We start from the raw sequence: 27,954 nt of genomic DNA on the forward strand, positions 1-27,954 counted from the left end.
CACTTGTTCTCCCTTCCAGTCAGAGTGAGAGTCAGTGTCTAAACCCTACACCCTTCCCTCCTTCCTCTTCTCTCTCTTTCTCTTTCTCTCCTGTGAGAGTCTTCTTGTGGCTCCGCTTCAGCCCGAGAGGTCTAAACCTTTTGAGTTTCCTCTTCCCATTTCCTGGGGAAGTCAGAGCCACTTCCTTCTATTCAGCCAGACACGGAGCTTTTTAAAGATGGTTGAACACTAACACACACACACACACACACACACACACACTGGTGGAGCTCACACACACACACACACCACTGATGTCCACCCCTTTTCCCAGAATGTGTTGTTGAGATTCCAGGAGATGATGAAGAAAGCGTTATGTGTCATAGTTACACATGATATTACAGTACAGTAACAATACGGTAATTATATAGTAATAACTGTATTAATAGGAAGCTGATGACATTATCTTGCTATGTTGGTAAAAACAATGCTTGAAGTTAAAACATTTTTTGGACTCAATGGAACACATGAAAAAGACTGCTGAATGGATTTTATTGAATCTTGACACACAAAAAACACACATTTAAACTTGTTTTTGTCACGTTTTTCAATAAAGTACACTCACATTTGAAATTGGCAATTGAGAAATTGAACGTGCTTTTGTCAGCATTAACCGTCTCATTACGGACATGCTTACAAAAATACATTGCAGTCATTTAGGGAAAGCGCTGTCTGATTTGAAGGTCACACAACAGCAGCTGGTCAGCGTGAGTCACAAAAAGGACGTTCAGATGTTTTATGTCAGTTAAACGTTGGAGAGAAGAAAAATCCCCAACGCCTGCTCTCGTTTCCACGAGGAAGCACACGACTTCCTTTACAAGTGAAACGAACCAATGAGCAGAGGCTGGAACAGCAGCCACAACACATGTCCTCAAACAGCAGCCAAAACACTTTAGAGCTGTGAAATGACTGATGTTAAAAAGGTAAGAAAATATACTGTATTTTTTTTTTTACACATTTAAGGCTACTTTTTTATTAAAATACACTCTGTGCTGGAAGAGTCAAATATTATTTGTCAAATGAAACAATGCCCTCTAGTGGATTAACTTAATATAATGTTCATTTTAAAAACATGATACTGTATTTGTAATGTCTTTGGTTTTTGGTTTAAAATGGTTATATAAATATAGTTTCATTAGTTAAAACAAAAAAATCAATGAGGAAAAATATATATTTTTTCTATTAATACTAAAATCCTACAAAAGGAAGAATATTTTTGTGTTGTTTTCCTCACCACTATTTGTTTCTGTACAGTAGTGAAACACAGTTCCTCTTATTTTCCACTTCTACTGAAAATATATGGGTTTTTTTTTGTTTTTTAAATGGGAACTGAAAGTTAAAATAAAGCTGAAGGGTTTAAACAGTCACACATACTTTTCGCACGCTCACACAGTGCTTTTGTGTCATTTACGCTGGGGCTGCACTCAGACGACCTCCTGACCTTTGGACTGACCCACTGACCTACTGACCCTGCCGAGCTACGACCCAGCTGAGGGAAATCTGTTTCCAAATCCAAATGGTCTGGAGTCAGGTACCGGCCTCAGGGAGACGGTTGCTGCTCCGTCTCATCTGTGGCCTCCGAGTCTCCGATGATCTCCCACGTGGAGGCGGAGTTGGTCATGTGGGCGGGGCTCCGGAAGCTGCCGGACCGCGTCAGGAAGCCAAAACTATGAAGGAGAAAAAGAAAAGCCTGTGGTCAGAACTGCCGTGGGGATTAAAGCTAAATATAGAAAACATCAGCGGAGAGATTATTCACAGATGACATGGTTCTGATTCTGGTTTTATGGCAGTTGGGGTGGTGGTTTTGTCATTGTTTGGTAACATTAGAGCATGGGTGTCAAACTCTGGCCCGTGGGCCAAATTTGGCCCTTGAGGCAATATCAAATTAACATTAGAGCTGGCCCGCCGGTATTATACAGCGGCACCATGATGTTGATATTTACCTCAGAAGGCTGCAAATAGAAAAGAGGCATTCAATTTTTTATTTAAATTTTATTTAATATGCCATTGATGTTTTTTCGTTTGTTTTTTGAAAGTTGATTTTGCACTATTAAGTTATATAAGCGTTGCTTGTTCCATATTCAGTGTTAAAGCAAATCAGTGTAGCAAACTGAGCAATAATTAACGTTTTATTCATGCACCTTCTCTTGCTACTTCAAGGGTTGAATGTTTGATTCATTCATTATTGTCATTTTATTTTCAAATTTATTATTAGCCTGTGGAAAAAGTTTATTTTGATATTTACCTCAGAAGGCTGCAAATAGAAAAGAGGCATTCAATTTTTATCCATCCATTATCTACCGCTTATCCTGTATTTAGGGTGCATTCAATTTGTATTTAAATTTTATTTCATATGCCATTGATATTTTTTTATTATTATTATTATTATTTGAAACTCGATTTTGCATGTCACTATAAAGTTATATAAGCCTTGATTGTTCAATATTCAATGCAAAACTTGTTTGGGTCCCTATTAAAAGGTTAATTTGTTCAACCTTGGCCCGCGGCTTTGTTCAGTTTTAAATTTTGGCCCACTCTGTATTTGAGTTTGACACCCCTGCATTAGAGCCACAGTGCAAAGGTTTAATTAGTAATTCTCTTTTGAATAGAATAGAACAGATCATAACATATTCTGTCTTTCTAAATGGGCTCTTTGCAGAGCAGACATTTAATTACATGTTTCACCAGGAAAGGCTCCGTTCAGTTCACCTAAGTCAGGACAGCAAGCTCCCTGAAACTGAAGAAGCTAAATGGAACTCAGCCAGCATAAATTTGAAAGTTTACACCTGAGTTTGTTTCCCTTCTGTGACTTAACAACGCTCCAATGCACCTGTGCATCTGTTTAACATCCTTTGTCTACACATATGTTGGAAGACAGATTAAATGTGAGGCTTAAAATCGACTTGTCAACTGAATCAACTGAAACTTGCTACAACCACGGTATGAAGAAGAACACACAACACATTGAACCTTTGAAGCAGCACCAGAAGACCACACATGGGTTTCCTGTGTGTTTCAAACTCTGCAGTGCAGGTAGATGTTGTACTCACAGATGCTGAATGCGTGACTCTGCTGGTTTGTCAGTGACGTCCACTTGAGGGCCGTCCACTTCTGTCTGTCCATACAGAGAACTCCTGTCCTCCTCATCGCTGCAGAGACAACAGACTGTGAATGAACCCATTTTATTATCGGATCATGTGATGATGACTGTGTGTGCTGGGTGTTAAGAGAGAGAGACCTGCTGCTGCATTCACGGACAGAAATACCGAGCATCTTGGCCTTGATTAGTTTTCTTCTCTTCCTGATGGCTGAGCGGACTGCCTCTAAGAGGAAACCTGGACACCGCTCTTCATTTAGGATTTCCCTGCACAAAGCATGTAAAGTTACCCGAGGAAATTCCAAACTGTAAAACACTCTAGTAGTTTCCACACACACACAAAGATGGACACAACGTACCTCTGATAGTAATTGAGCTCCTCCTGCACCAGGAACAGGTTGGTTTTCAGCTCGTTCCTCTCAAAGATGATGTCGCGCACTTCCTTCTTGGTGAAGCACGGCTGATCGGATTCCTTCTGTTCACCCGGTGACTTTCTTGTCGACTCATGCGCTGCTTGACTTGGACTAGACTGAAAAGAGAACAGACAGCCATCAACTGTGGGATATTTACCTCAAACGACAGACACCATGCCATACCTCGAGCTCATGAGTAGGGGGAGACTGGTGTGAACTAAGCCTAAGCAGACATGATCGATTTGAAGATGTTGTTTATATAATTGAGTAGGAAGACATTTTGAATTTACATATAAAGAGAGGACACAAAAAAGGTGGTGATCAATGCTTCAATTTAAACTATTAAGAGAGCAACATAATTTGCGTCGGTGTGCGCTGACCTGATAATTATCCACGCGAAACAGTAACTTTCCTGGAGTCAGACTGAGAGATAGTAGCTGAAGATGGAGATGGTGAGGTGATCGTTTGGAGGAAGGTTTCATTTTAGAAAGCTGAGCGATGGAACCACCAATAAAACAAAAGTTACGCGGGTAACGCGGCACAATAATTTATTGACAATGACTGGACGTTGCGATCCTTTGCCGTGACTGTGAAAAGAAATGATGCGTGCCTAATAGCTGAGACCAGTGCAGAGGAATTCCAACGAGTGTTAAGTAAGTGGCAAACTAACCACTCTAGGCACAGATAGTGTCCGTAATATGCTGGCAGCTGCCCGGCGACTTCCATTTGGACACTCAGGCATGAGCTTATAGGCCTGAGTCTCTTTGAACTTGCATAGTTCTATGTGTAGTTCTATGTTTAAAAAGATACAGTTAAATAATGGCGTCTGAAATGCACACAGTTAGTCTAATTTAGCCATTAGAGGAATAGCAATAGATTAAAAGCGATTAATCTAGATTAACAAATTTCAAAATGTGATTTTAAATGTTTTGTATTCTATTGACAGCCCCATTTTTTTCTCTCCATTTCCAATGCTCAAGGCATTTAGATGTAAAATACAAATCAGGCTTAAGAATAAATTCTGGTCAACTACGCAATAAAGCACATCCCATAAAAACAATGAGGTTAAACTGTTATTTAAATGGACTTGTTTGTTATTGGAACTGCACATACCCTGCATTATATACTTCTGAGCTCACAGTGAGAGAGGGAAACAAATAAATATAGCATGCATACTGGACTGCTGCTGCTGCTTCTGTCCAGCTGAGCTTGGAGGTTTTCAATGTCTTTGGTTTTCTCCTTCAGATCGGCCTCCATGTCGGCCTTCCTCTCCACGACACTGGTCAGCTGAGCCTGCAGCACGTTCTGCTTGTGTCGCAGCTCCGCGTTCATCTTCATGAAACGGTCCAGCTGCTCCTGGAGCTGCACACAAACACACAGGGATTAGGTTAATATGAGGTTCCTTTTAAAACCTTTAAAACCTTTTCTGGTTGATTAAAGGAAGTCCAATTTTCATTTATGAGCAACACGCTGAGCTACTAAATAGATTTAAAATCATTTTATTTGTGTCACTTCAGGATGTCGTTCTCCATCAGATATGTGATATGTGACAACATAGTGAGAATGGTCATATATGAATGTGTGCATCATGGCAAAATCCAACCACATTGGAGGAACTTGTTCTCTAGAACTAAATCTCACACATAAATAAACTATGATAACTTCAGTTTCTGAATTTTGTTGAGTGAGAGAGTAGTTGGTTTCTGTTTTTCCTGCCAAATATAAGTTCAGCCCAACACAAAATCAACAAGACAGCTGCAGAAGAGTGGGGTGAAAATGTGTCCATGCATGGGATTTAGAACAAAATGTCTGGGGGAAGAAGAGAAATGGGCTTGAAGCTGACACAGTGTCAAAACAAGTGCAGCATTCATCTTAAGGATGAAAACAATTCGAGGCATCCATGAGTGTGAGCAGTGAAAGGTTGACACGTTTTGACTGTTTATCGCTCTCTTTCTCAAAGCTAACCATTTACAAATACACACACCCAGTTATGGCTGCTATTTAAAATCATGTGATACAAAGACACGTGCACAAACAACACATACCAGAACACCCTTACACACAGTGCAGTGGCTGTGTCTAAGGGTGCAAACTCTGCTCAGACATGTTTGAAATGCAGCTTAATCATACTCAACTCGTGTACAGTAAGTGGATTAACTCTGCACTCCTGGTTAACAAGTGAACACAACACCTGTCCTCTGTTTAGACGACGTAACTTCTCTATTGACACTGCATGTGATGCAGTGTAAGTTAGGAGGCGATGTGTGTGTGCACAGACATGACAAAATGTACAGCGTCAGCTTTATGGCAGCATGAAAAGACACTATTGTTTTGGTTTGGAAACTGCCTTTAAGAAAAGTGAACCTAAGCAGCTACAGCTAAAAAGTGTCTGTGTGTCCACGTATTAAAGGCATCACATTAACCAGCTAAGGTGGCTGCTCTCACCCTGAAAAGGCGATAGCAGGTGTTTAATGGCCTCTGTAAAGCAAGGCTAATTCTAAAGCTATCAAAAACTGATTTTATTATTATTACTAGTGCAGTGCCCGTAGGAAGTATTCCTATAGTGGGAGCTGAAGAAGATTTTTCAGTTATGCTAATGCATGATAAGGAACGTAAAGGCTAACATAATACAAACACTGAGCAACCTCATTAGGCACAACGCAATTTTTTTAATTTTTGATTAGCATTAGCGTAGCTAGCTGTTTTGTGACGGTCAGCCACGCCAGTGGTTTGTATTATTTTAGCACTACGCCAATGCTAATCGTAGCCTCACTAGCTTACCTTTGGAAACAGGTTCGCCAAGTTAGCCGCAAAGTAGTAGCATGCTAATGCTAAATATATATGTGCTTGCGTATTGGTGAATGGACACCAACTTCGTCGTTTCAGTATAACACAGTGTTCTGCGTTGAACCGTGTGAAAATATATTTTTTAAAGATTTAAAGCCATTATGCAATTTTGTTTTTAATTTCCCTCCACCACTTGCCAAGTGTTTGATCCATGAAAAAGACAAAAATTTGAGTTTAGAGCTGCTGTTGCATGAAAAATGGGTCACCTTACCGCCTCCACCTCTTTGGAGATGGTGGTGATCTCCTGGACTTTGGCCCTCAGCTCATCTCTCTGCTTATCCACCACCTGCTTGAGCTTGAGCATCACCTCCCGCTCCTGCCGCTGGACACGATCTAACACAACACACACACACACGTTCAGGTAAATAAATCGGTGTCTGAATAACTGTTTTGTTTTGTAAATGATGGATCGTCAGCTCATGAGAAACCTCAGATATGGTATTAATAGTGTTATATTGTGACATAATCTATCAAGTAATAAATATATATGGTGAAGAATGAGGCCGTAGTAGTTTTGTAGCATCTGGGAAAATGTAGACAGTGGCCATGAATTTGGATGTGCAGTGAAAACCACAGCAAATCAATTACTTTGCTGATTTAGTGAGAAAATCGTTTGTTTCTGGTCCCAGAAATGTCCCGATGTCTAAAAATAATCGCAATTAAGAGGATGAAAAATCAGAGAGCTTGTTTTAATTATAAAAAAAAAAAAAAAAACAGTCAAACAGATTAATCAATAATCCAAATAGTTTAAGCCCTACATTACACAACGGGTAACACACACACGATTACACAGACTTAAACATCCAATGCGTAAGAATCAAGAACTATGAAGATCCCCACGTACCAGAGAGAAATAATAAACTCTTAAACATCGCTCTACTCTCCCACTCCTACTCCTTCTTTCCTGTTTTTGTTGGTGTAGTTTGTTCTTCTTAGTTTGCATAGTAAGATTCTGCCGCTAAACAAAAGAATGTGTGTCCATTCAGGCTGCTGCAGAAACTTGTCAGTGTAAGATGGTAAACACCTTTGCCAAATAAAGAAGGGGATTATACTTCTGTATACATACTTCTGGGTAGTATATTTAATGTCAGCAAATAAACCTTCCTAAATTTGAAAAACTGAACCATTTTCTTATAGAAATTTAAAGAGAAAAGTATTTTGTAACAGCTTGCTAATATAGTGTTATAGTTTTATTTTTTCAAAGCCAATAAATCCACCTCACTGGATTATCTGCAGCAATTGAGCTTTATTTTTCCAGAAAAGGCTGACGATGACAAACCGTTGTGCAAACATACCGACAACACGCTGCCTTTTATTCACCTCATGTGACTCAGAAGTCTCCAAACCTGAGTAAATAAATCTGAAGCTTCCCACAGACAGACACCACATTCGCGTCCTTTTTTTTTTTGCTCCGGTAAAAAATACAATTTAACCATATTATATATTGCTCAACTTCAGTTCCTCTGCATTAACATGAAATAAGGAACATTACGTGTGAACTTTGACTCAGCTGAACGAAGCACGTGAACCTGTCACATTCGACTCATAAAATGCTCACGTTCACCTTTAGTCTAACAACTCACAGAAGTGTAAAGACAATGTGTTATTTCCTGTCCGTATAAGAAAACCAGAGTTATGGAGGTATATTATTCTACATCCTGAAATTGTTGAATTGTTGTACACTTTACGCTTATAAATTAACAACACCCTTCCTATCTAGTATGTCCTCTCATACCAGAGAGAGAGTTTCCACTGCTTTGCTCTAAAAAAAAAAAAAAAAAAAAAAAAAAAAAGAACAAAGACAAGTTTGACAGCTTTTCACTCTCAGTGCATTTGACCGTTAAGCCACTGCTTTACATCTGCACTGTAATTGGCTGGGAGGGTTTGCATTCCTGAACCGGAGTAAGAAAGTGAAGATAACCAAATGGCCTTAAGGGTGATTTGCTTATTTATCTTATGTCAGGGTTTGAGGGTTTTCAAGGGATCATTAGGGAACTCAGACTACAATTAGAGACAATTATCTTTGGAAAAGTCACTTCATGTTCCTCTCCTCTGTGATTGTATGGGACTTTTATGTATTTTACTATCACAGAAAAAAGATTCTCATGATCAGACGTCATTTGCGAGGACCACAAACAATGTGACTGAGAGACAGATAGATAATATACTTATTTACTCGACTTATGTCATACCTCCCTGTGCATGGCTGCCCTTCAGCCTGATCTGCAGCTCCTCTTTGTCGTCCTGGAGCTGCTGCACTTGGACCTGCAGCTCCTCACACCTCCTCCTCCACTGCTCCTCTTTCTGCTGCAGCTCCTGCACAGAGGGTTAAACCGTGAACCTCTAATAATAAAACAAGATCTGAGTTTTATGTGAGATGGGAGAGTCTCTGGAGGACCCATGAATGTGGCTCCAAGCACAACAGCTGGTGTCAGAATGGGTGTGTTGCAAAAAGACACAAACAACACATTCTGTGTCAACCACACACCTCTTCATGCAGTCTCTCTGCTGTGTTTATAAACATACTGCTGGATGAACAGTAACAAAAAAATACTGCATTATAGTGAACTTTAGCAACACATCTAGACTATTAGTGAACCCTTTAATTGGACAATGAAAGACATTTAAAAAATAACTTTCTAAAATATACATTACATAGTACATAGTAGTAATACATATTGCCTGTAATCGAGGCCTGGTCTCTGATTGGCTGGAGCAAACTTGAGCCAGTCCAATGTTTTTTGCTGTGTTGTCTTGTTGTGCACAACATTGTTTTATGTCTGCTTCATGACAAGATGTGGTATTTTATCTCTCTATCTCACTGCAGCATAAAACTGGTTTGGTGTAGACAACTATGAATACATTTACATCAATAATAGTCAAGCACAGTTCTACTCAGGCTACATTTACACTAGCTGGACATTTTTATAAACGGATATTTAAAATAAGTTTGTGCACACATCATCGTTTTCCAAAAAGTTGCTGTCGAGAGCCATCATAACTACGCCAAGCCTGTGGGCGGCAGTGTAGGAAGAAGGAGAAAGCCATACAAGCCAATCAGAATCGTCATCGACAACAACAACAACGACTGACCTCTCAGCCTCGATGTATGGACGTAAATATTCAAGTGACAGAGTGACAGCAGCGATGATCGCGACATCCTAAAATTGTCACGCCACTCCTCCTGGACAATAACCTCATTCTCAAAGTTCTCCGACACGGTCTGGCTCACCTCCGAGCCCTAATACGTCTCTGCTCATCTGCGTAATATAGGGGCTGTATCTGCAAATGCAAACATGTAAAAATGATCATAACCAAATGTAAAAAAAAGGTCGCATTTTTGGAGCGTAGATTGCCTGAAATCTACGCTTTTCTCCGGGTTTTTTTTACATGCAAACGCAAAAACTGAGTTTTCTTAAATCTCCACTTTTTTAGAAAGAATCGTTTTCAGAGGTGAAATCGCCATATGTGTGTAAACGAAAGGCACAAACGCAGGGGGAAGTCTCCGTATTTAAAAAAAATACTCGTGCTAGTGTAAACGTAGCCTCAGAGGTGGTGGGGGTCAAATCAAACTGAGTTTAGGGCCCCATAAAGGTTTGGTCCGGCCCTGCTTGTGTGATACACAGTTATAACAGAGGTGTAACACACACACACAGAGCAGGTGTTTATAATCAGTGGATGATTCTAGAAGCATTAGCAGCTCAGTCGTGTTCTCTCACCCGTGTTTGGTTCCTGTCGCAGTTCTGGTCCTCGTCCTCTTTGCCTCCTCGCTTCTTCTGCTGTTGGAGCTGAATGGCCTCAAAGGTCTTGAGCAGCTCCTCTTCCCTCAGCCTGTGAGCGTGGTTCCTCGACACGAAGCTCTCCAGCAGCTCCAGCACCTTCACCACCCTCGGCACCAGTCCCAGCACGCTCTCTTTGCCGTGGCCGTCGATGAGCTTCTCCACCTCGGCGCCGATCACTTTGGCTATGTCGTACACGTCGTCCAGGGTGAGCGCCGAGCACGTCCTGTCAAAGCAGCTCTCCGTGTGCCCGCTCTCTTCCCCCGCGGAGGCTGGTGCCTCCATGTCTCACGCTTTTCTCCCGCGGGCAGCTACAGAGAGAAGAACAACCGACGCTGTCGTCTGAAAAGGATAGTGAAACACATTGAAAGCAGCCGCGACGCGTCTGAACTTGACCCGCTGCTCCGCTTCTCCTCTCTTCTTCGCTTCCGACAACACGTCACGCATGTAATAATCACGCTACACACACACACACGGTCACAGACCATAACAACACGGGAACACGGAGTCCTGTCCCGTGTGTCCCCTCCTACTCACCCCGACCAATGTAATGTGAGCAGCTCTACATACGCAGAAGAAACTCTGCCAACTAAGCCGAGAGCATAGTAATGCAGCCAGGCAGCAGAGCGTGAACACTGGGTTTCCTGTGTAGATGAACGCTGACGCTTCAGTGTAGCTCTGCTATTACCAGGGGCGTTTAAAAAGGACTATGGGGGTGTGAGGGAGGGGGGCAGGCAGAAGGGACCCGAGGGGCCCTACATTAAAGGTGCATTATGTAATAGATCTAAAGCAACTGGCCGTAAAATCCTCCTAATATGTCACGGAGACTCATGAATAATGTTCATATAACTAACTGAACTCACCAACAACAACAGTACAGATAAAATATTTGCATTAAAAAAAATATTATGCAGACTGCAAATCATGTTTATGTTTTGAAATCATGTTTTGGCATGTGGCGCCACCTACCGACACGAGACCTACAAGACCTCGGTATTTTGAATTTGAATGTAGTAACCGTTTTTGGCCACATTCTTACATATGGCGCCTTTAAACATTCCTCGGTCACACTGTCCGAAAGGTCAGCCAGTGTAAACCACAACTCCATTTTGGCATTTGTGAAGAAAAAAGCAGTCTTGTATAAAGTACAGAAAAGGGATATTTGACTAAAAGTATCTTACCAGAAATTGACTTCTCGCTTTTTATGATATTATATAATACAGGGTCTCTGCAGGTTTCAACAAGTCAAATGTAAGACTTTTTAAGACTTTTTAAGACTTTTTTAAAGACCATAATGAATACAATTTAAGACCCATTTCAAATCTGTACTGGCAAAAAAGTACAAAAGACATGAAGGACAATTGGAACCACAAATTGTTGAAATTGCAATTCGGATTAGCTGTGGGCTTTCGTTAAGTTTTCTCCGCTGCTATGCTAAGCTGTAACACACCACGGCAAGCGCACAGCACAGCTAGCGCGTGGTGCTCGATAAATTCTCACCGGGAAGCACAGGTGGCCTACTTTAGTTCCGTGTTGTAGTTATGTTATCGCAATCTCAAAATTAGAAACATTTCAACGCGAGACTGAAGTTTATGCATGTTTTAAATAAAAGTAACGTTAATAGATTTTTAAGACCTTTCGAATTATATTTAAGACCTTTTATGAGATTTTAGGCAGGGTGATTGAGCATCCTTATGGTATTTTGACCAAAGCATGTCACAGACATGTTCATTAGGCCACCAGGGAACTAGGTTAACTTGTAGAAATAGGGTATGATGTGTCTTTAAGAACATGCAAACTCCAGAGAGAAAGATCCTTAGAAGGACTGGGTTGCAAACCCAGGTCTTTTTTGCTAATTTCTAAATGTTACAGTGGACAGTTTCTTCACTTATCTGCACTTTGAGTGTTCATTTTTCTCACAATTTGTACATTTACTTCAGATATTTGACCATGAAAATCTGCGCTTTCTACTACTTGCATTCTTTCAAACAGTCGTTAGTTATGTATGTGAGGAGAATACTTAATGCATCTCTTAAATGTCCCCGATTTAGCTACAAAAAAGGAAAACTAATTATTTTACATTTTAAACATACAACTGGTTTAGTTTCTCAGCCACTCGTGGGGCATCTCTCAGCTCAGGTTTTTTTTTTGCAAAAAAAGATGAGGCCCCAAGCAAGCAAACAAACAAACGGCACAAACCGAGTTCCACTGAAACATACATCGAGTTTACAGGAAGTCAAGAGCAGGTAATACTTACACTCAGCCTGAGCCATGCCACTGAAACCAAAACCAACTGCCTGGAGACGGCTGACATCTGGTTAGACTGAGGGGAAATGAGGCCAACAGTTCCCCCGTACTTAACTTCAAATACTTCTCGTTTCAACACAAATGTGTATTTCAGAAAGAAAGATTTAAACTATGAAAGTAAACATTTATTTTCATTAGTGGTTAATCTGTTGACTACAAAAGAAGATCTCAAAAAACGTTTTGAGGACTATTTGAGGGTCAAATTAAGAAAGAAGAATTAATGAGAATTAAGTACAATTAAGGGGACAACCAAACAGAGGTTTATAAAACTTGTGATTTTATTTAAACCCAAACTAAAATGTCACATTGATGTACAGTACACAGTAATGGGACTGTCATAGAAATACAACCTTAATTTCTTAAAGAGTTGAGCGGAAAGGATTCTTGACCCCTTTTGAAACGATCTCAATTATCAAATATTACATTTAAGTATGCTGAAAACTACACACAATCAAAGACTTCATAGAAAGCAGACAAGAACAGATAATATGTAGAAAATATGAAAAAGAAAACGTTGTTAAAACATCCTCAAGCCTTTACATAAAACTTCCTAACATCACAGTCAAACTGAATGTGTTCAGTAGAAATATTCGGGCTGTTCTGGACTGGCTCCTCAACATTCTGGCCGAGCTATCTACAAAATGAAATGGAGAGAGCGCGACATCGGCTCTTAAGCATACATGTCCTCACGGTCGGCGTTGTAGATCTCGCCCTCCTGCAGGGAGGCAAAGTTTAGGAAGTGCGAGGGTCGGTGGACTTCATGGTAGAACTCCTTGGGGTTGGCCAGCTGAAGATCGTACTTCATGTTGGGATCGTGGCGCACACCTGCCAAACAAGTCAAAATGTGTTTAGTCACCTTTCTGCTAATGCTGTTTTTCTACAACATGGCGTCAGTGGTTTGAATACTATGATATGCATGACTTTGGGTTGGGTTGGTACACTGGACATTCCTGGCTGTGGCACTGGACACGTCTCCTGCTCACCTGCTGCAGGTCTGCTGTGTAGCTTCTGCTACGTTTTAAATAGAGTTTGCCTTTGCCTTGTAAATAGCCTAAACTAGTCTGTATTCAACAAAATACCACATATTTTACATCAAAACTTTCTAGAAAAGGACTGTAGAGGTTTGAAATGCTAGCATGCTTTTACTTTGAAACATGAACAAGATATAGGATACAGATATAGATGCTGAAACTAAAGATAATTTTTAAATCTTTGTTTTAAGACATGTGTGGCTCATGTGAAATATAAGCCAGAGGACTATTCCCAAAGAGTCAAGCATGCGGTGCATGGCTCATACACCCAGAAAGAAGAGTCTCATTGGTTAATGTGTGCCTAAATGAAAACAGCTTTGTTAAAATATATAATTGTTTACAGGAATGAAATACTTTTGCTTTTCCACACTAAAGTGACAAAGTGATGGAGTTTTGTTTGTGAAGCCAAGCTGCACAGAGAAAAAAAAATCAATCATACTGAAACAAGGACAGAGTGGAAATATCAATGAATGCCACCAATGATTATCAGCAAACAAAAATCCTTTAGGGTCAAACTGTAGAGCTATAAAACAAAAGAAAAAACCTTTAGTTACTGACCCATAAAGTTGTAGTTCCATGAGACTTGGCCAGGCACCATGAAGAAGCCCAGGAAGCGATCAGAGAGCAACATCTGCACTCTCTCATAGTGGGAAGGCAGGTAACCTTTAGGGTTGTTGCCCTTGTCCGTGTTCTGGCGACCCCACTCGTAGCCACTGGGTGTCAGCTTGTAGGCTGTGAGTGTGCATGACCCAGGGGTGAAGCTGAAAACCAGAGAAAACACATTGAAGTACCAGCGTGTTACATTTTATCCCCAAGTTAAACAATGGCTTATGTGCGACATTGCTATCAGCCTTTTTGTCCACGAATTCTCAACGTAATGTTTGGAGAAATGGGTCCACACATTTTGTGGAATTTGTTCTGATTTGACAAATGAAATGTGAATCCCCACAATCTCACCTAGATTTAAACCACTGTAGTCTACATTTATAGACGCATCAAAGGCTATGGTTAAGTAAACTTTCATGGCAGCAGAAATGCAACATTATTGATATAAACTGACATAAAACACCAAAGACGAAAATGAAGAAGAGATCATCCAGTAAGCAAGACCTACCTGCAAGTGATGATGATGGTCTTTTCTCCATCCCAGGACGGGTTGTCAGCCATGACTTTGGCGTGAGTGGTGACATCTTGCGGGGAAAGTTGGGGCGACTCATTAGGCTGCGTGTGGATCCAGCCAAGAGGCTCCATTTCCTGTAGGCAAAAAATAAAAACAATTTGGTGAGACAAAGAAAAGTGAACTTCAAGCTCATAAAACTGACAAATAGCCTAACTTTAGAAAAGAAATAGTAAATGGAGCTTACTTTGAGGTATTCATGACCTGGCAGCTGGTTGGGCAGGTGGACAGTCTGATGAGTTCCCCACTGTGGCACCATGACGATACAACGGATCTCCTTCACCTGAGGGTTGTCTGGCGGGCTGGTGCCGTACAGGTAGCCTGCAATCTGGAGCCACACGGTGGACATTCAGAACATGCTCAATAAGCAGTTTAAATAACCTCCCCAATGGAAGATGGTTAATAAAGATGGCGTTTGGGACCACAGATTCATACCTGTGCTCGAAGATCTGAGATGCAGATGAATTTCTTCAGCACGTTCTTGGGCAGGATGTAGGTGTAACCCGTCTCCTTGATGTCATCGGACGACACGTAGATGTGGTTTGTTCGGAGATGGAGGTTAGCGGCAGAAATGGCCCTGACAGGTGATAAAAGATGGATTAGAAAGCACAATGATAGCTAAACAAAATGAAACCCTTAAATTATTACCCAGGGAGTTTACAACAGTGCATGATTGATTAAAACAAAAACGGCCCGCTTACCTCACTCTCCATTCAGTTTTGGAGGAGAACGTCTGGGTCTCGTAGTTGGAGGTGGTGGAGGTTATGATCTCGTCTCCATGCTTGTTGACAGTGCGGGTCTGTGTGGCCGTGAGCTGCGACTGCTCTTTAGTCTGTTTCTCAATCTCAGCAATTTGCTGGCGCTGCTGTGACGGTGCAGAGATCTCCATACCCAGGATGATGTCACGGATCTCAGACTGAGTCAGCGACGCCACGTTCACGCTGGAGGGAGAGAAGCATTAACAAGCCTGGTTTTATCCTGTTCTAACAGCATAAAGTAAAAATAAGGAGCAGCACTCCCAACCTGAATAACTACCTGGGCTACATACAACGTATTTAAGCCACACTTACTTGTTCTTTTTGCCATAATCGGCCAGAATTAGGTCCTTGAGTTGCACTTCCACCTTGATCCATTCCTCATCAGTGAGAGTGGGCCAAATGTGATGGGGCTCAGTGATGGTCGTCTTGTCAGGCTTCAGAATCACCTTGGCGCGGTCATTGTTAACATGAAGTGCTCGGAGAATCAGGATGAGTCGGGAGAAGGCCTAGGGATGGAGCAAACCACCAAGCGCAAATACTTTACACAGAGAATAAGTTGATGTCACCAAAGCTAAAAGCTATTTTTTCTGGGGTAATCACCTTGGATCAAGTCAGGTTTACAACAATGTGGGCATGTTTACATTTGACACAATCCATTGTTTGAAATGAAGTGAAACTCACTGTGTAAGAGGAGATGGTCTTGAGCCAGTCATCGTAAAGGTTGAACAGCACCATCTGAGGCTCTGTCGCCTTCAGGATCAAGTCTCCAAACTTCTCCACTTTCAGACAGGCCTGGAAAGGCAGCTGCAACTCGGAGCCTTTGATTACGATGTTGGGGAAGTCGAGCAAATGGACCTGCACAGGAAAACAATGTCATTAGGACCATACAGAAATCTCAAATTAAAAACAAAAAGGCATATTATTGTTATTGTAACCAGCATGACAGAGTCTCACCTCCAGAGGGTCCAACATGCCCTTCCTGGTGACAATGATCTGTTTTGGCTGCTCCTCCACGGGGAGCGAACGAATCAGGGCAGCAACTTCTTCAGCTGTCTTCCATTTCGCCAGCTACAAAGGGGGAAAAAAAACAAACCAACCTTAAGATAAAGAAGAACTTTTGCTTTTGTTTCTGTAACATAACAGAATGAAACCAACTTGAATCACAAAAAGGTCAAATAAGACAGTGTAAAGACGATAAGCAGTAGTAGACTCATGTCGCACCTGTCCTAGACGTTTCTGTCCAGCCCACACAGACGTGTGAATGATCTTGAGGAAGAGCTGACCAGTCCTGGGGTTAAAGATGAAAATGGCTCCATTGATGGGCTTCGTAGTCAAGTTACCCTCAAAGGTCTGTTGAGATGAGATGACAGGGACAAAATGTCACTACATTAACTTTCTTACAGATTTTCCTTTTTTCTATGATAAACATTCAAAAGCTTGATTTGCACATTTAACGAAAGGACGCATTGTTTGGACAAAACGACTTAATTTATTATAGAGAGAGAATTTTCACCTTGTGGATGGTGACTCTGTAGACGTTCGTGTCGTCCACAAACCAGATGATCTGGTTGGAGAAGAGTTCACCATAGTTCTGTGAGGACAAGTAGGGCTCAGTGGGCTCTGAAGAGTACAGCTGCAGACCCTTGCGGATGCGCTCCCTGAGCACATACAGGGCTGGATTGGCCTTCATGATCTTAGCCATGGCCTGCTGGATCAGAGGTTTGCTCCCAGGGAACCAGTTACCGTAGGCGCTAGAGAAGAAATTCAGCATTCATAATCAAGTTGATGAACATGCAAGATATCCTTGTACAACAACTTAGGAAGCTAGTGTGAAAGCAGAGCAGTTGTTAGATTTGCCATCAATGTTTAAGACAATTTATTTTCTCAAAGTAAAACAAACTCCTCACATTTTATAAGTTAGATCGTTTTGGAACAGCTGGTGTAAAGCAGGTGCTATGTTTATTTTTAGATATCCAATGCACCAAGTGTGAATTGAATAATCAAAATAAAATCACTAGTTTACCCTCTTAATACGTAATAGTACATTATAACTTCAGTTACATTACTGTAATAAGTCTGTCTTATAAAATGGAATAGAAATATGAAACCTTATCTATGCTCGACACAATCCTTACCTGTGGAGGTTGTAGGCTAAGTCAATAGCAATGAGCACCCCGGTGGGGGAGGGGTAGATACTCATGTTGTCAGTGGTGTAGTCCAGGAACTTGGCCCTGGCGTAGCGCTCGATGTCATGTGAGTCATAGTCACCCCAACGGAGCTGTATGTCGATCCAGTACTTTTGTGTGGTGGTGCTGTCCATCACGTCTCTGAAGGAGGAGGTGAACATTTATATTTATTCACAACACAAGTCATACTCTATGACCAAAGGGGGGGAAAAGCTCATATTTAGGCTATGCTAGTAATGGTGCAACTTCTGATGTTAGAAAACTGTCATGACAATATTATTTCAGAAGACATACTTGGAGTCAGCAAGCAGAGATGGCCGAGACACGTTCCACTTGTATGATGCAAAGAGGAGGATGTCCGCGCAGGAAGAGTTCATCTTGTAAGACTTTCTGGGATGAATAGTCTCTTTCTGCACAGTTTCAATCTCCAGAGCATCCAGCTCCTGGTCAAACACCTGCAAACAAGAAACACAGAAGTTGTATACGTTATAACCTCTGTACAAACAGTTGAAAATCTGCTCCTTACGAGGGTTAAAGGGCAAAACATACCTGACAGAGATCCATGACAATGCTCTCATGAATCTTCTGCCACAAGTGAGCCCTGAAGATCTGAATCAGGGAGATCTTGAGTGTGGGGATCTTGCCATGCATGAAAATTCCTGTCAGATCAAGCTGCACCTGGAAACCCACATACACCTAGAAACAAAACAACAAAAAGTGTCAGTTAGTGCAAGAGTTCTAAACACAATAATATGATAAGATGTTTTTAAACAAGGACTAACGTTGGCTCTGTTGATGGTGGGTGACCACCAAAGTGTGAAGCGACGGTTGGGGATTTGGTTGAGACCAGATCTCTGAGCATTGGTCAGCTTCTTCCATTTCATGGACTCCTCAAAGCCACTGGCCTTCTCCCTAAAATCCAGAAACACAGGTCAGTAAAAAATGTGCAATCATAAAGTGAAAGAAAAACACAAAGTAAGTGTAGAATATAAAGCCACAATTTAGATATTTTTTTTGCAAATCAAAATACAGAAGTCCTGATTTTCCAAAATGCATGTTAAGCATTAAAGTCACGAGTTCTCTCACCAGAAGAGACCCTCCCAGGTGGGGAAGTAAGTGCCTTTGAAGAGTGTATGCTCCAGGATGCCCTCCACACCACCAAGAGCCTGGATCATGTCTGTGCGGTAGTTGTTCAGATTCCACAGTTTGCCGTCATGCCTTTGGTGGGTCCACCAGAAAGGATTCTGCTTAAGCACCTGCACTCAGGCAAAATAGAGACAGAAAGGACATCAGTTCACATAATATGATTAATGCAATTGATTAATGCAATATAACACATTATAAGAAAATAACATAATACATTTCCATACATTAATATAGTTGTATCTGTATTCCTAACAGATGTGTTACAATCATGATGCATCTTTCAATAATTTAATACTCTCTTGAACACATTAAAGGGATTTCCATGTCATACCTGGTACTGCTTGAAATCTGTCCTGACTCTCCAGCCTTTGTCATAAGCCAGTGTGTGTCTGTCCTTCTGGAAAAGTGTGTTGATCCGAGGGATTCCTCTGTCCCACGAGTCCTCCAAATCTTCCAGGGTGAGACGCCTGAAACATAGAGCTCACACCGTTACTTGCCTTGTCTACTATCGGCTCTCATTTCTTTAAAAAACAAAAAACAAAACTTAATATCATGAATCAATTAATTTCTACTTCTAACATTGACTTTTATAAGCCAGCTGTGTTAAAGGCCTCACCTGTTCTGGGCGATGGCCTCCTGTCTCTTGAGTGCATACTCAGCCCAAACCCTCTGAGAGTCAATGAACTCACTCTCCCATGGCTGAATGTAACGATACAAGTTAGGAATCAGCTGATCTTCTTCATGGCTCATTCCAGACCTGAAGTGAGTAATGCCCACGTCTGTCTGCTTGGACCACCTGATAAAACGAAGATAAATTACTTGCTTTTTAAGTGGCACAATAATTGTACTAATTCACAAGACATTTACTTATGCGAGGTCAAATAAAACTGGTATGCCGACTTACCGCAGGTCTGACTGTGGAATGAGGACGTGGCCCATGGACAGCATGCCAAGACCGCCCAGCTCTTTGGGGGTGTAGAAGACTACTGGAGGAAAGCGGCTAGGCATTTTGGAATTGAGACCGATCTTGATACGAGTCTGAATCTTGTTCTCACACTTCACCAGCAGGTCCAGGAGCTCCTGAGTGTTTACCACGGCCTCACGGAAGTATGTCATCAAACCGATGAGAGCCGTGTTCCATTTGTTCACGATCTGGAGGTAAAGACATGGCATGCTGAAATATCCTGACAGGGTATGTATTCTTCCCTGTGTTTTTAAATGTTATCCATTCTGGTTATTAGGATGAAGTTGTCTGCTGACCTTTGTAAACGTGGTGGATCCGGATGCCATCAGGATCTGACGAACTCGGTTGTGGAAGCGCTGCATTGATTCATCATCCACGCGCAGGAAACACTGCGCTGTCCTCTCTTTAGTTACCTAAACATGCAAATACAGAGTAACAACTTGGTTTAAGGAATATTATCATTTGACAGTAAGTAAGCACTAGTAATGATTTTTCAAATACGCTTTAAAAACCTCTCAATCCTCACCTCATTCTGCAGGTTCCAGACACCATCCTTGTGAGTAAACTCCTCATAGCTGGTGCGACACTTGGGGAGGATGCGACACTCGAAACCACACATGTTGAAGAGCAAATTTGGATTGTCTTTGCTGTAGACTGACACAAAGCTGTTCTCCCATTGGACAGTGGTCACAGACCTGGGAAGGCGATTTTTGATGTCCCAGAACACGGCACGCCCACTGAAAAATATAACAGGTTTGAAAAGTTACTTCACAGATCCTCAAAGGAAATTTGTCAAACAAGTATTATATTAGACATACACAATTTTATATAAACTAGTTTTTCAGTCACAGTTTTGAAGAGGAACTCACAGGTTAACATCATGCTTCATCAGCCTCATGCGAGCATCACGGGGCCAGCATTTCTTGTTGTTGTAACCAACAATGTTCTCATTGTTGGGGTCAGGATGCTCAGTCAGATACCTCTGAATCAGATCCTTGGCCTCATCAGCAGAGAACCTAGAGGAACACTTTTTTGTTTTTACACATCCTATAGTTGTGCATAGAAAATAAGAACACATTAAACAGCTTTGACTTTATTGTTTTGATGATTGAATCAAACCTGAAGAAGATGTGGATGCGGTCAATGTAGCGGCAGTACAGACGGATTGGGTGGGCACTTTCTGTAGCAGTGTCCTGGAAACTGAGGAAGTCATTGGGCATCTGAGGTGGACCGGCCATCTCACTGGCACGGTGCAAACCCAGCACCAGGAGGTCCATCACCAGGCCATAGTACTGTACGATGAATGAGGCAAACTGGAGCCCCCTGATGATGCCATATGAGTTGGTGTGATTCATGTCCTAAAAAGAAAAGAGATTATGCAAACACTGAGGATGAAATAGCAATAACATAAATAGAAATATTTTATTGAACATGAAAGACCATACACTGAGCTAGAGAAAACTAAGAGTTTACCTTGTAGTTGATGACCACGTTGTTCTTGGCTGTCATGTAATCAGCAATGTTGTGGTCGACAATAAGACGCAGCAGCCTGTTGAGTAATGTCAGATCAATCTTCTCGTACATCTTCTCATAGCGCGACTCCAGCATCACATTGCATTCTCCTTCTGTAGTCTCCCAAACATCCTGCAAGTTGTTGATACCTGGTAGAGAAGAAAAACAAATTAAATAAAGCTGGAAACCTGTGTGTTAAGATAGTGAGGCCTTTAAGATTTTGAGGCCATGTTATTAACCAAACTGACAGACCAATGGCACTTAGATTCAAAATTAAATATCAAAGTCTGACCTTGGCACCACTTGTAGACGAGCAGTGGTGGCGGTTCAGTGTCAGCAGGTTTGATCCAGGGTGGGAACAGGCGTCTTTTGTCTGCCTCGTACCACAGGTACTGATCCAGGTAAGCGTCCGTGATCTTCTCCAGGGGCTCCACGTCATACACTGGAACCAAGTGGCTGTACAAATCCATGAACTCGATACCCACCTGCAAAAGAAGAAGTCATTCTTACACTGAAGAGGAATTGATGATAGGTAAAGCAACAACCACTCGACGTGTGTCAAACACTTCTACACCGTTTTTACAAGACTGACAATGATAGTCAATTAATTTAATAATAAAAACTAATTTGGAGGTTTTAGGTCACAATTTTTCCTAACTATGATCTACTGATGTGTAGGTTAATAGGCATAACACTGTTTCAAAGCAGAGAATTCCTGGTTTTCCATGAAAAATAAATGTCTGCACATTTCGGCCCTGACCTCTTTGAAGGCTCTCTGTGTGAGCAGGTGACGTTTGATCCTGGACAGAGCCTCGTGGGGGTTATCGTAAGCCTGTTCTATCAGACCCAGCTCCTCCCTCTGACTCTGGTTCAGTCGAGACTTGACACTAGAAGAGAGAGAAAAAAAACAATTAAGTAGGAAAAACATTGTGGCAAAGTGACATATTGACATAAGTCACCATTTTATTCATGTATGAAGCCTCTTCACCTGTATGCTTCCTTGAGCCTCTCCAAGGCCAGGATGAGAAGCTTGGTGTCGTGTTTGTAGGACAGTGGAGGAAATGGAATGGGGGAGAAGCGTCGACTCTCCAGCCAATGAACAGTGGTGGTGTAAATGGCCACTGCCTCTTCAGCTGTGATGTAGGGTCCATCCTGCAAGTACAATATGTACACTTTATTAAATAAATACGGAAACATTTGAATAAATTGAACTTAAGTACGCAGTTACAAAATTACAAAAGCACATATTTTATCATTTAATATTCATGTTTTACTGTGTTATTAACAATTAAAGATCCATACAGTGAAATAACAAACATTAATGCATTTTTAAAAAGTATAAATCTAAGTATAAATGAGCCAGACTCAGTGTCTGAATGATGACAAACAAACTGCTGCTGCAGCCAGTGATAAATAAAAAAAAAGTCACCACTCATTTTTATATTCCTCCAGTTCTTACGCACAGGCAAGCAAACCAATGCAAGTGCGCCTTTGTAAGAGGACTTTGATTTATCCATAAATGTATCCAAGTTGACATAACAACACAGGAGAAGTGAGATTGTGGTGCGTTACCTTCAGGTAGTTGTGCTGCCTCTCCTGCTCTGCCTTCAGGTACAAACGCGTCAGTCTACCCAGGTTCTTCTTACACACCGTCTTATCCACAGTGGCTCCGCGACGGATTCGCTCACGGTTGTAGTGGGCAGTGTTGGTCCACCAGTCTGCTTTGGCCTTCACATAGCGCAGGATCATGTTCTCGATGGGCGTGGGCAGACCTGGCACCTGAAAGTGTTAAAAAAAAAATTGTAGTCAGCCTTTGTAATACAAATACTTAACACTAGTGTTTTAGCATTGTTATATCTTTCAACAAGGAAAGTTTCCAGTTATCATATAGTGCTCAGTCACAGTAAGGGTGTTTCTATGATGCATGCACTGACCTTCCAGGGGATGTTGGCCTTCCAGCACCTCCAGGACTCACTGAGGTGCTGCAAAATGGTTCTGGCCTTGTTCTGTTTGATACCCTCGGGCATCATGTCCAAGATGTCATGCATCACCGCTGCTCGCAACTCAAGGTCAAAATGAGACTCCACACGCTGTTTGGTCACGGTCTTGGCAACGCCCTTGGAGTGACGCCCTGTTGCGAAAGAGAAACAACTGCTGCATAAATGGACACCTTTTTTTTTTTATTCAAGTGTAACGTTGGTACCGCAATGTTCAAATCACATTGCATGTCCTATGTGTATACCTTCAAATTGCCTGGCGAGCAGATTTCCCAGCCACCTCTCCAACAGTGGAGTGATGCCTCTCATGAAGAACAGCCACACTCTCCAGCCAGGGGCCCAAAAGCCACAACCTGGACCCTTGCCAACAGGACCCTAATGACACATGAAAACCCAGACATTAAACCACACTTTAGGTACATACGTGTGTGTTTTTATGTTCATCTCTTCGAATGACTTAAAATATTTAATCTGTATGCACTCACAGTGTTGAATCTGTAATAGATGAGATGCTTGAGATCTTTGCACATCCGGATTTGTCTCATCAGCTTGTACTTATAACGGTACATGCCTGTCAGCTGGCCAACGTGAGCGAAGATGTACTGGAGTCCGTCTGACAACTACAATACAGAGAGGAGTTTCAGAGATTAGCCTAGCATGAAGCAACTGTGATATAATCAGAATCTCAGGTCTAACAAACATCTAATGCAGGCAAATGTACGTAGCTTTAAAATGTTATTGAATATGCTGTGTCAAGTCCCCAAACCTGGAAAGCGTCAACATTTCCCAGTCTGTACTGAACGTGACTGTCCACCACCAGCTTGCTGAGACGCAGCACCTCTCTGCACAGATGAAAAGCGTTGCCAAATCTGGACTTCTTACGCTCCTGTGGGACACACAAGAACAAAGTGGTCAGCCAACACTGGTAATGTTATCATTGAATATTTAGTTGTTTCACATTCAAATTTGACAAATGAGTTCATCAACAAATGGTTCTGAACTGGGGGTCATACCTTTGTGGTCAGCGTCTTGACAGGCTTAAGGTTGAAGTTGTAGTCAAGATGCAGGTAGTTGAGGTTCTTGCGGTGGATAAGTAGGTTGAGCATGTTGTAACCCTGTCTGCACACCTGCAGGCCCACCTCCACCCAGTCCAGCTTGGTGGACTGAAAGAACTTGGTGGCCTTGAAGGAGCGGAAGAGATACCTGAGAGACAACAGAGACAAGATCTTTACAGGAAAAACCTTGATGATGATCAAACTACAATTTAAAATAAACAAACAAAACAGTCAAGATTAAGGCAAAAAGGACCAACACTCACCTCTTCTTTTGGGCTTTGGGTGGTCTGTGCTTGAGGGCATTGAGCACATAGTACTTGAGCAGTTTCTGGTATGATACGCGCACCTTCACCGGCTGTCCAGCAGGACAGTGCTCACGGTACCTGTTAAATTATTCAATACAAACCGATTTAACGATCACTCAAAAATTGCTTTTACACAACTGAGTGAGATTCAGTTAAACTTTCAGGAAGCCTAACCATCTCCTTAAGTTATGACACACTGTGCAGCACAAAAACATGTTGGCAGATAGCTCACCAGTTCTTGATGAGAGGAATATCAATGGCACGCCTTGTGCGTCCAGATCGGAGGTTGAAAGGCCTTGGCGCCCACAGGAGTGCAATGCCATTGGCTGTGTGGTCTGTGTAGAGTGGCGTCTCTTTGAGGAAGGGGTCCACATATTCAGGAAGCTCGAACTCCTCGTCATCATCAGGGAGAGGTTCCTGACTCTGGGCAGGGAACAGGAATAAAAGTTAGGAAGTTTTAATATCTTTAAAAAAAAAAAAACCCTCAATCTAAATAAATAAAAATAATGTTTGAGTGGTGAGAGGCCAACTGCAACTGAAGCCAGCAGTCAACATTCAACCATTCATTTAAATATTCCTCCAATTCTTACGCACAGACAAGCAGAAAATTGCAAGTGCGCCTTTGTAAGAGGATCACATTCAAAACTGTTGTGTTGTAAGTGGAAGATAGATTATCAACTAAACTTACTTTGACAGAATGTCTGTGTGAAATGGGGTTGATCAGCGGGTCAAAGTAGAACGCTGGAAGATCTGGATCCTCAGTCTTAATAAACACAACATTCGGTGTGTGGTACCTGTGGGGGTTTAGTCACAAATATAGTAACTCATTTCTTACAACCAATAGAACAATTTACAGCAAACTTAGCACCTGGGTGAGCAAGTTCATGTACATTAAATTACAACAATTTCCACTACGATATACAACCAATTCATTCACTTCATACCAGGTGAGGTGGACATGGTGTGGCAAGTTGTTGTACAGGTAGGGGAACGCGATTTTGTACTCTGTTCTGATGGGCTGTCGGATGATGATTTTGTTGATGTCGTTGAACTCGTTCCAGTCTTCATCCCTATATAAGAAACAAGGATCAGTTAAGAAACAAATATTCTAACATCTATTGTTAATCAACACTTTGTTGGCAATACAACACCATCATTTAACAGTGTTAAGTCAGTAGATCCATAATTTACTTACTGAAGGTTGATGTCCCGCACCAGTGGCTCAAACTTTGGTCCTCCAGGAATGGCCATATTCAAGGCCTTGGAGGTGAAGAAGGCCTTGAGGTCAAACAGATAAAAGTAATTGCTATCTACCAGATCTGTCAGAAGCTGGTTAGCCAGACGGTACAGTGTGGACATCATGGGCAGTGTGAACTGCCAGCGACGGTAGGTGGTGCCGTTTACAAACCTGAGGATGATACAAGTGAATTACATGTCAGTCTGGACTTTCATGAGTAAAGCTTAAAAAGTTTGTCTTCAAAGTAAGATGGGCTAGTTTACTTGGCAGTGTCCTTGAGAGGCTGGTGCTCATAGAACCACTCTGCAACTGAGCTGTCCTCCTCATTGTCAAGCTCCATCTGGATGGCCTCCAGTGGCTCTACATCCAGAATGTTGTCAGCATAGTCCAACGGAGGCTCCTCGTCATCGAATGGTGGAAAACGCATCCGCTTGAAGTGCCGACGATCTCGCTTCTCACGACGCATCATGATCCACATTGAGCTGGAAGGAGAATAAACATCTACTATGAACAACATAAAGATACAACTGAATGCAGTGCATGTGGTATTTAACTAAAGTGTATTTCAAAAGGAATGGCACAACTGGGGATTATTCAACACCACACTTTCTCTTACCCCCACTGAGCAATGTAAACTGGCTCAATGACCCATGGTATTTCGTTCACAAAGGAAATGGCTCCAGTGATGTGGTAAAGAACAGGCACATCTCGAATCTGTTCCCAGGGCATCGGCATGTTCTCCAAGAGCTTCAGCACTGCATGGGGCATGTACTTGAGGGCACTGTTTACAAAAAAAAGTAGAGTAAGATTGGTAGGAGAGAAGTAAAAAGGGTACATTTTGATATGTTACTCCGCTAGAAAACATTCTGTGACTTCATATTCTCAGCTGAAAAGTGAAACATTTATGACTGATTTTTACCCAAGGTAGACCCTCTTGTCGTGCCGGAACTTTCTGTTGGTCATGTCCCCATGGTCCCTGATGATCTTTCGTACATGCTCAGGTGGCATATCTTCCTTCTGTGCATCCACAAAGCCAAACTTCCTCTTTTCAGAGTATCGCTTAGCCTGCAGCTGCTGCCATTTTCTTGCTGTAAAGATGGACGACAAAGTTAAACACATCCATTTGTGACACTACAAACTCCACATTTTACAACATAAACATGCTGCATTTAGTGAAAACCAACCAAGTGAAACAAACCTTTCTCTTGTAGTTTTTCCTCAGACATGTAGTCCGGGACCGGCACAGGAGGGGGTACACCTGGTGGCATTGCTGGAGGGACCCCTCTATAGGGGAAGGTAGCTGCCATGATGCCTCACTACTAAAAACAAGCACACCACAAAATAAATCACCATAAAGTACTTGACATAGTGCCACAAATTAAATAATTAATTGTTAAGTCAAGTATTAAATGAATTGCCAACTATCTCTCCAGGAACGCATGTCTGTGCTCCAATTGGACACATTGTGTGTTTATAGTTATTAGTATAGTATTTGAGTTCTAATGGTATTAAAAATTCATTGAAATACAGAGCACTCGACAATGAGTCTCTTATAATATTAATTCATTCAACTTTTTAGGTTTCGTTTATAAGGCCCATTGACACAATGGAGGTAAACTTTCACAGTCAACTATTTCAGCAACATGGCTTCCTGGACGGCCCTTACGTACTAAACAATTGTATCACCCGGCTACCAACACATTCATTAGATTTGTATAAAATCTAAAAAATATTCCGTGGGTGACAAAAAGTGATTTGCACATCGGGTCTGTGTAGCACCCGCGGTCGTTTTTCATACTGTTTTTTTTTTTTGCTTAGGCCAAACGTGAATGAGGCGGTAAGCTAGCCGAATGCTAAAAATTAGCACGATGGCTAACACCTGAACGTTAAGTAGGAAAATAAAACTCCGCATACCTCGCTACCTTCACTCCCAGAGTAATTTCCTCTCGACCTTATTCCACGCGCGGCTACCACAACATTTCTTTTTCAACACGACGTGGTCTTCGATTCTTTGATATCTTTGTTTCGCTGCAGTGTTGACTTGTCTGCGTGCGGCTGCATGCACGACGAACGACGGCGGCCACACGATGAACGCACTTTACTG

General features: G+C 41.8%; 2 protein-coding genes across 3 annotated transcripts; both read right to left on the bottom strand.

Annotated features, from left to right (window-relative positions):
• Positions 1–581: 581 nt before the first annotated feature.
• Positions 582–10,741, bottom strand: rilp (Rab interacting lysosomal protein). The gene is made up of 8 exons (XM_083885981.1): positions 10,116–10,741; positions 8,589–8,712; positions 6,608–6,729; positions 4,726–4,911; positions 3,496–3,665; positions 3,278–3,403; positions 3,090–3,188; positions 582–1,706 (listed from the first exon to the last, which is right to left on the bottom strand). The coding sequence occupies exons 1-8, from the start codon at positions 10,458–10,460 to the stop codon at positions 1,580–1,582; spliced, it is 1,299 nt and encodes a 432-aa protein (XP_083742107.1). The 5' UTR covers positions 10,461–10,741; the 3' UTR covers positions 582–1,579.
• A 2,079-nt stretch (positions 10,742–12,820) lies between these two features.
• Positions 12,821–27,913, bottom strand: prpf8 (pre-mRNA processing factor 8). 2 transcript variants are annotated; one of them, XM_083886509.1, is made up of 43 exons: positions 27,765–27,913; positions 27,049–27,169; positions 26,770–26,938; positions 26,467–26,631; positions 26,114–26,332; positions 25,809–26,021; positions 25,558–25,683; positions 25,302–25,407; positions 24,846–25,036; positions 24,572–24,691; positions 24,267–24,456; positions 24,020–24,139; positions 23,739–23,873; positions 23,499–23,628; positions 23,191–23,387; positions 22,829–23,035; positions 22,245–22,408; positions 22,017–22,143; positions 21,549–21,741; positions 21,218–21,405; positions 20,864–21,102; positions 20,614–20,760; positions 20,271–20,481; positions 20,041–20,157; positions 19,685–19,932; positions 19,397–19,576; positions 19,112–19,247; positions 18,721–18,890; positions 18,417–18,546; positions 18,184–18,330; positions 17,929–18,089; positions 17,584–17,775; positions 16,962–17,199; positions 16,670–16,798; positions 16,403–16,516; positions 16,130–16,303; positions 15,761–15,954; positions 15,392–15,631; positions 15,126–15,267; positions 14,878–15,018; positions 14,628–14,767; positions 14,072–14,274; positions 12,821–13,307 (listed from the first exon to the last, which is right to left on the bottom strand). In XM_083886509.1, the coding sequence occupies exons 2-43, from the start codon at positions 27,155–27,157 to the stop codon at positions 13,153–13,155; spliced, it is 7,017 nt and encodes a 2,338-aa protein (XP_083742635.1). In that variant the 5' UTR covers positions 27,158–27,169; positions 27,765–27,913; the 3' UTR covers positions 12,821–13,152. The 2 variants fall into 2 exon arrangements, with proteins under 2 accessions (XP_083742635.1, XP_083742636.1); XM_083886510.1 differs by lacking the exons at positions 12,821–13,307; positions 14,072–14,274; positions 14,628–14,767; positions 14,878–15,018 and adding an exon at positions 13,354–13,772 and having other exon boundaries at positions 15,194–15,267.
• Positions 27,914–27,954: the final 41 nt, after the last annotated feature.

This window comes from Microchirus variegatus (genome assembly GCF_963457635.1).
Source record: "Microchirus variegatus genome assembly, chromosome: 3".
Classification (NCBI taxonomy): Eukaryota; Metazoa; Chordata; class Actinopteri; order Pleuronectiformes; family Soleidae; genus Microchirus; species Microchirus variegatus.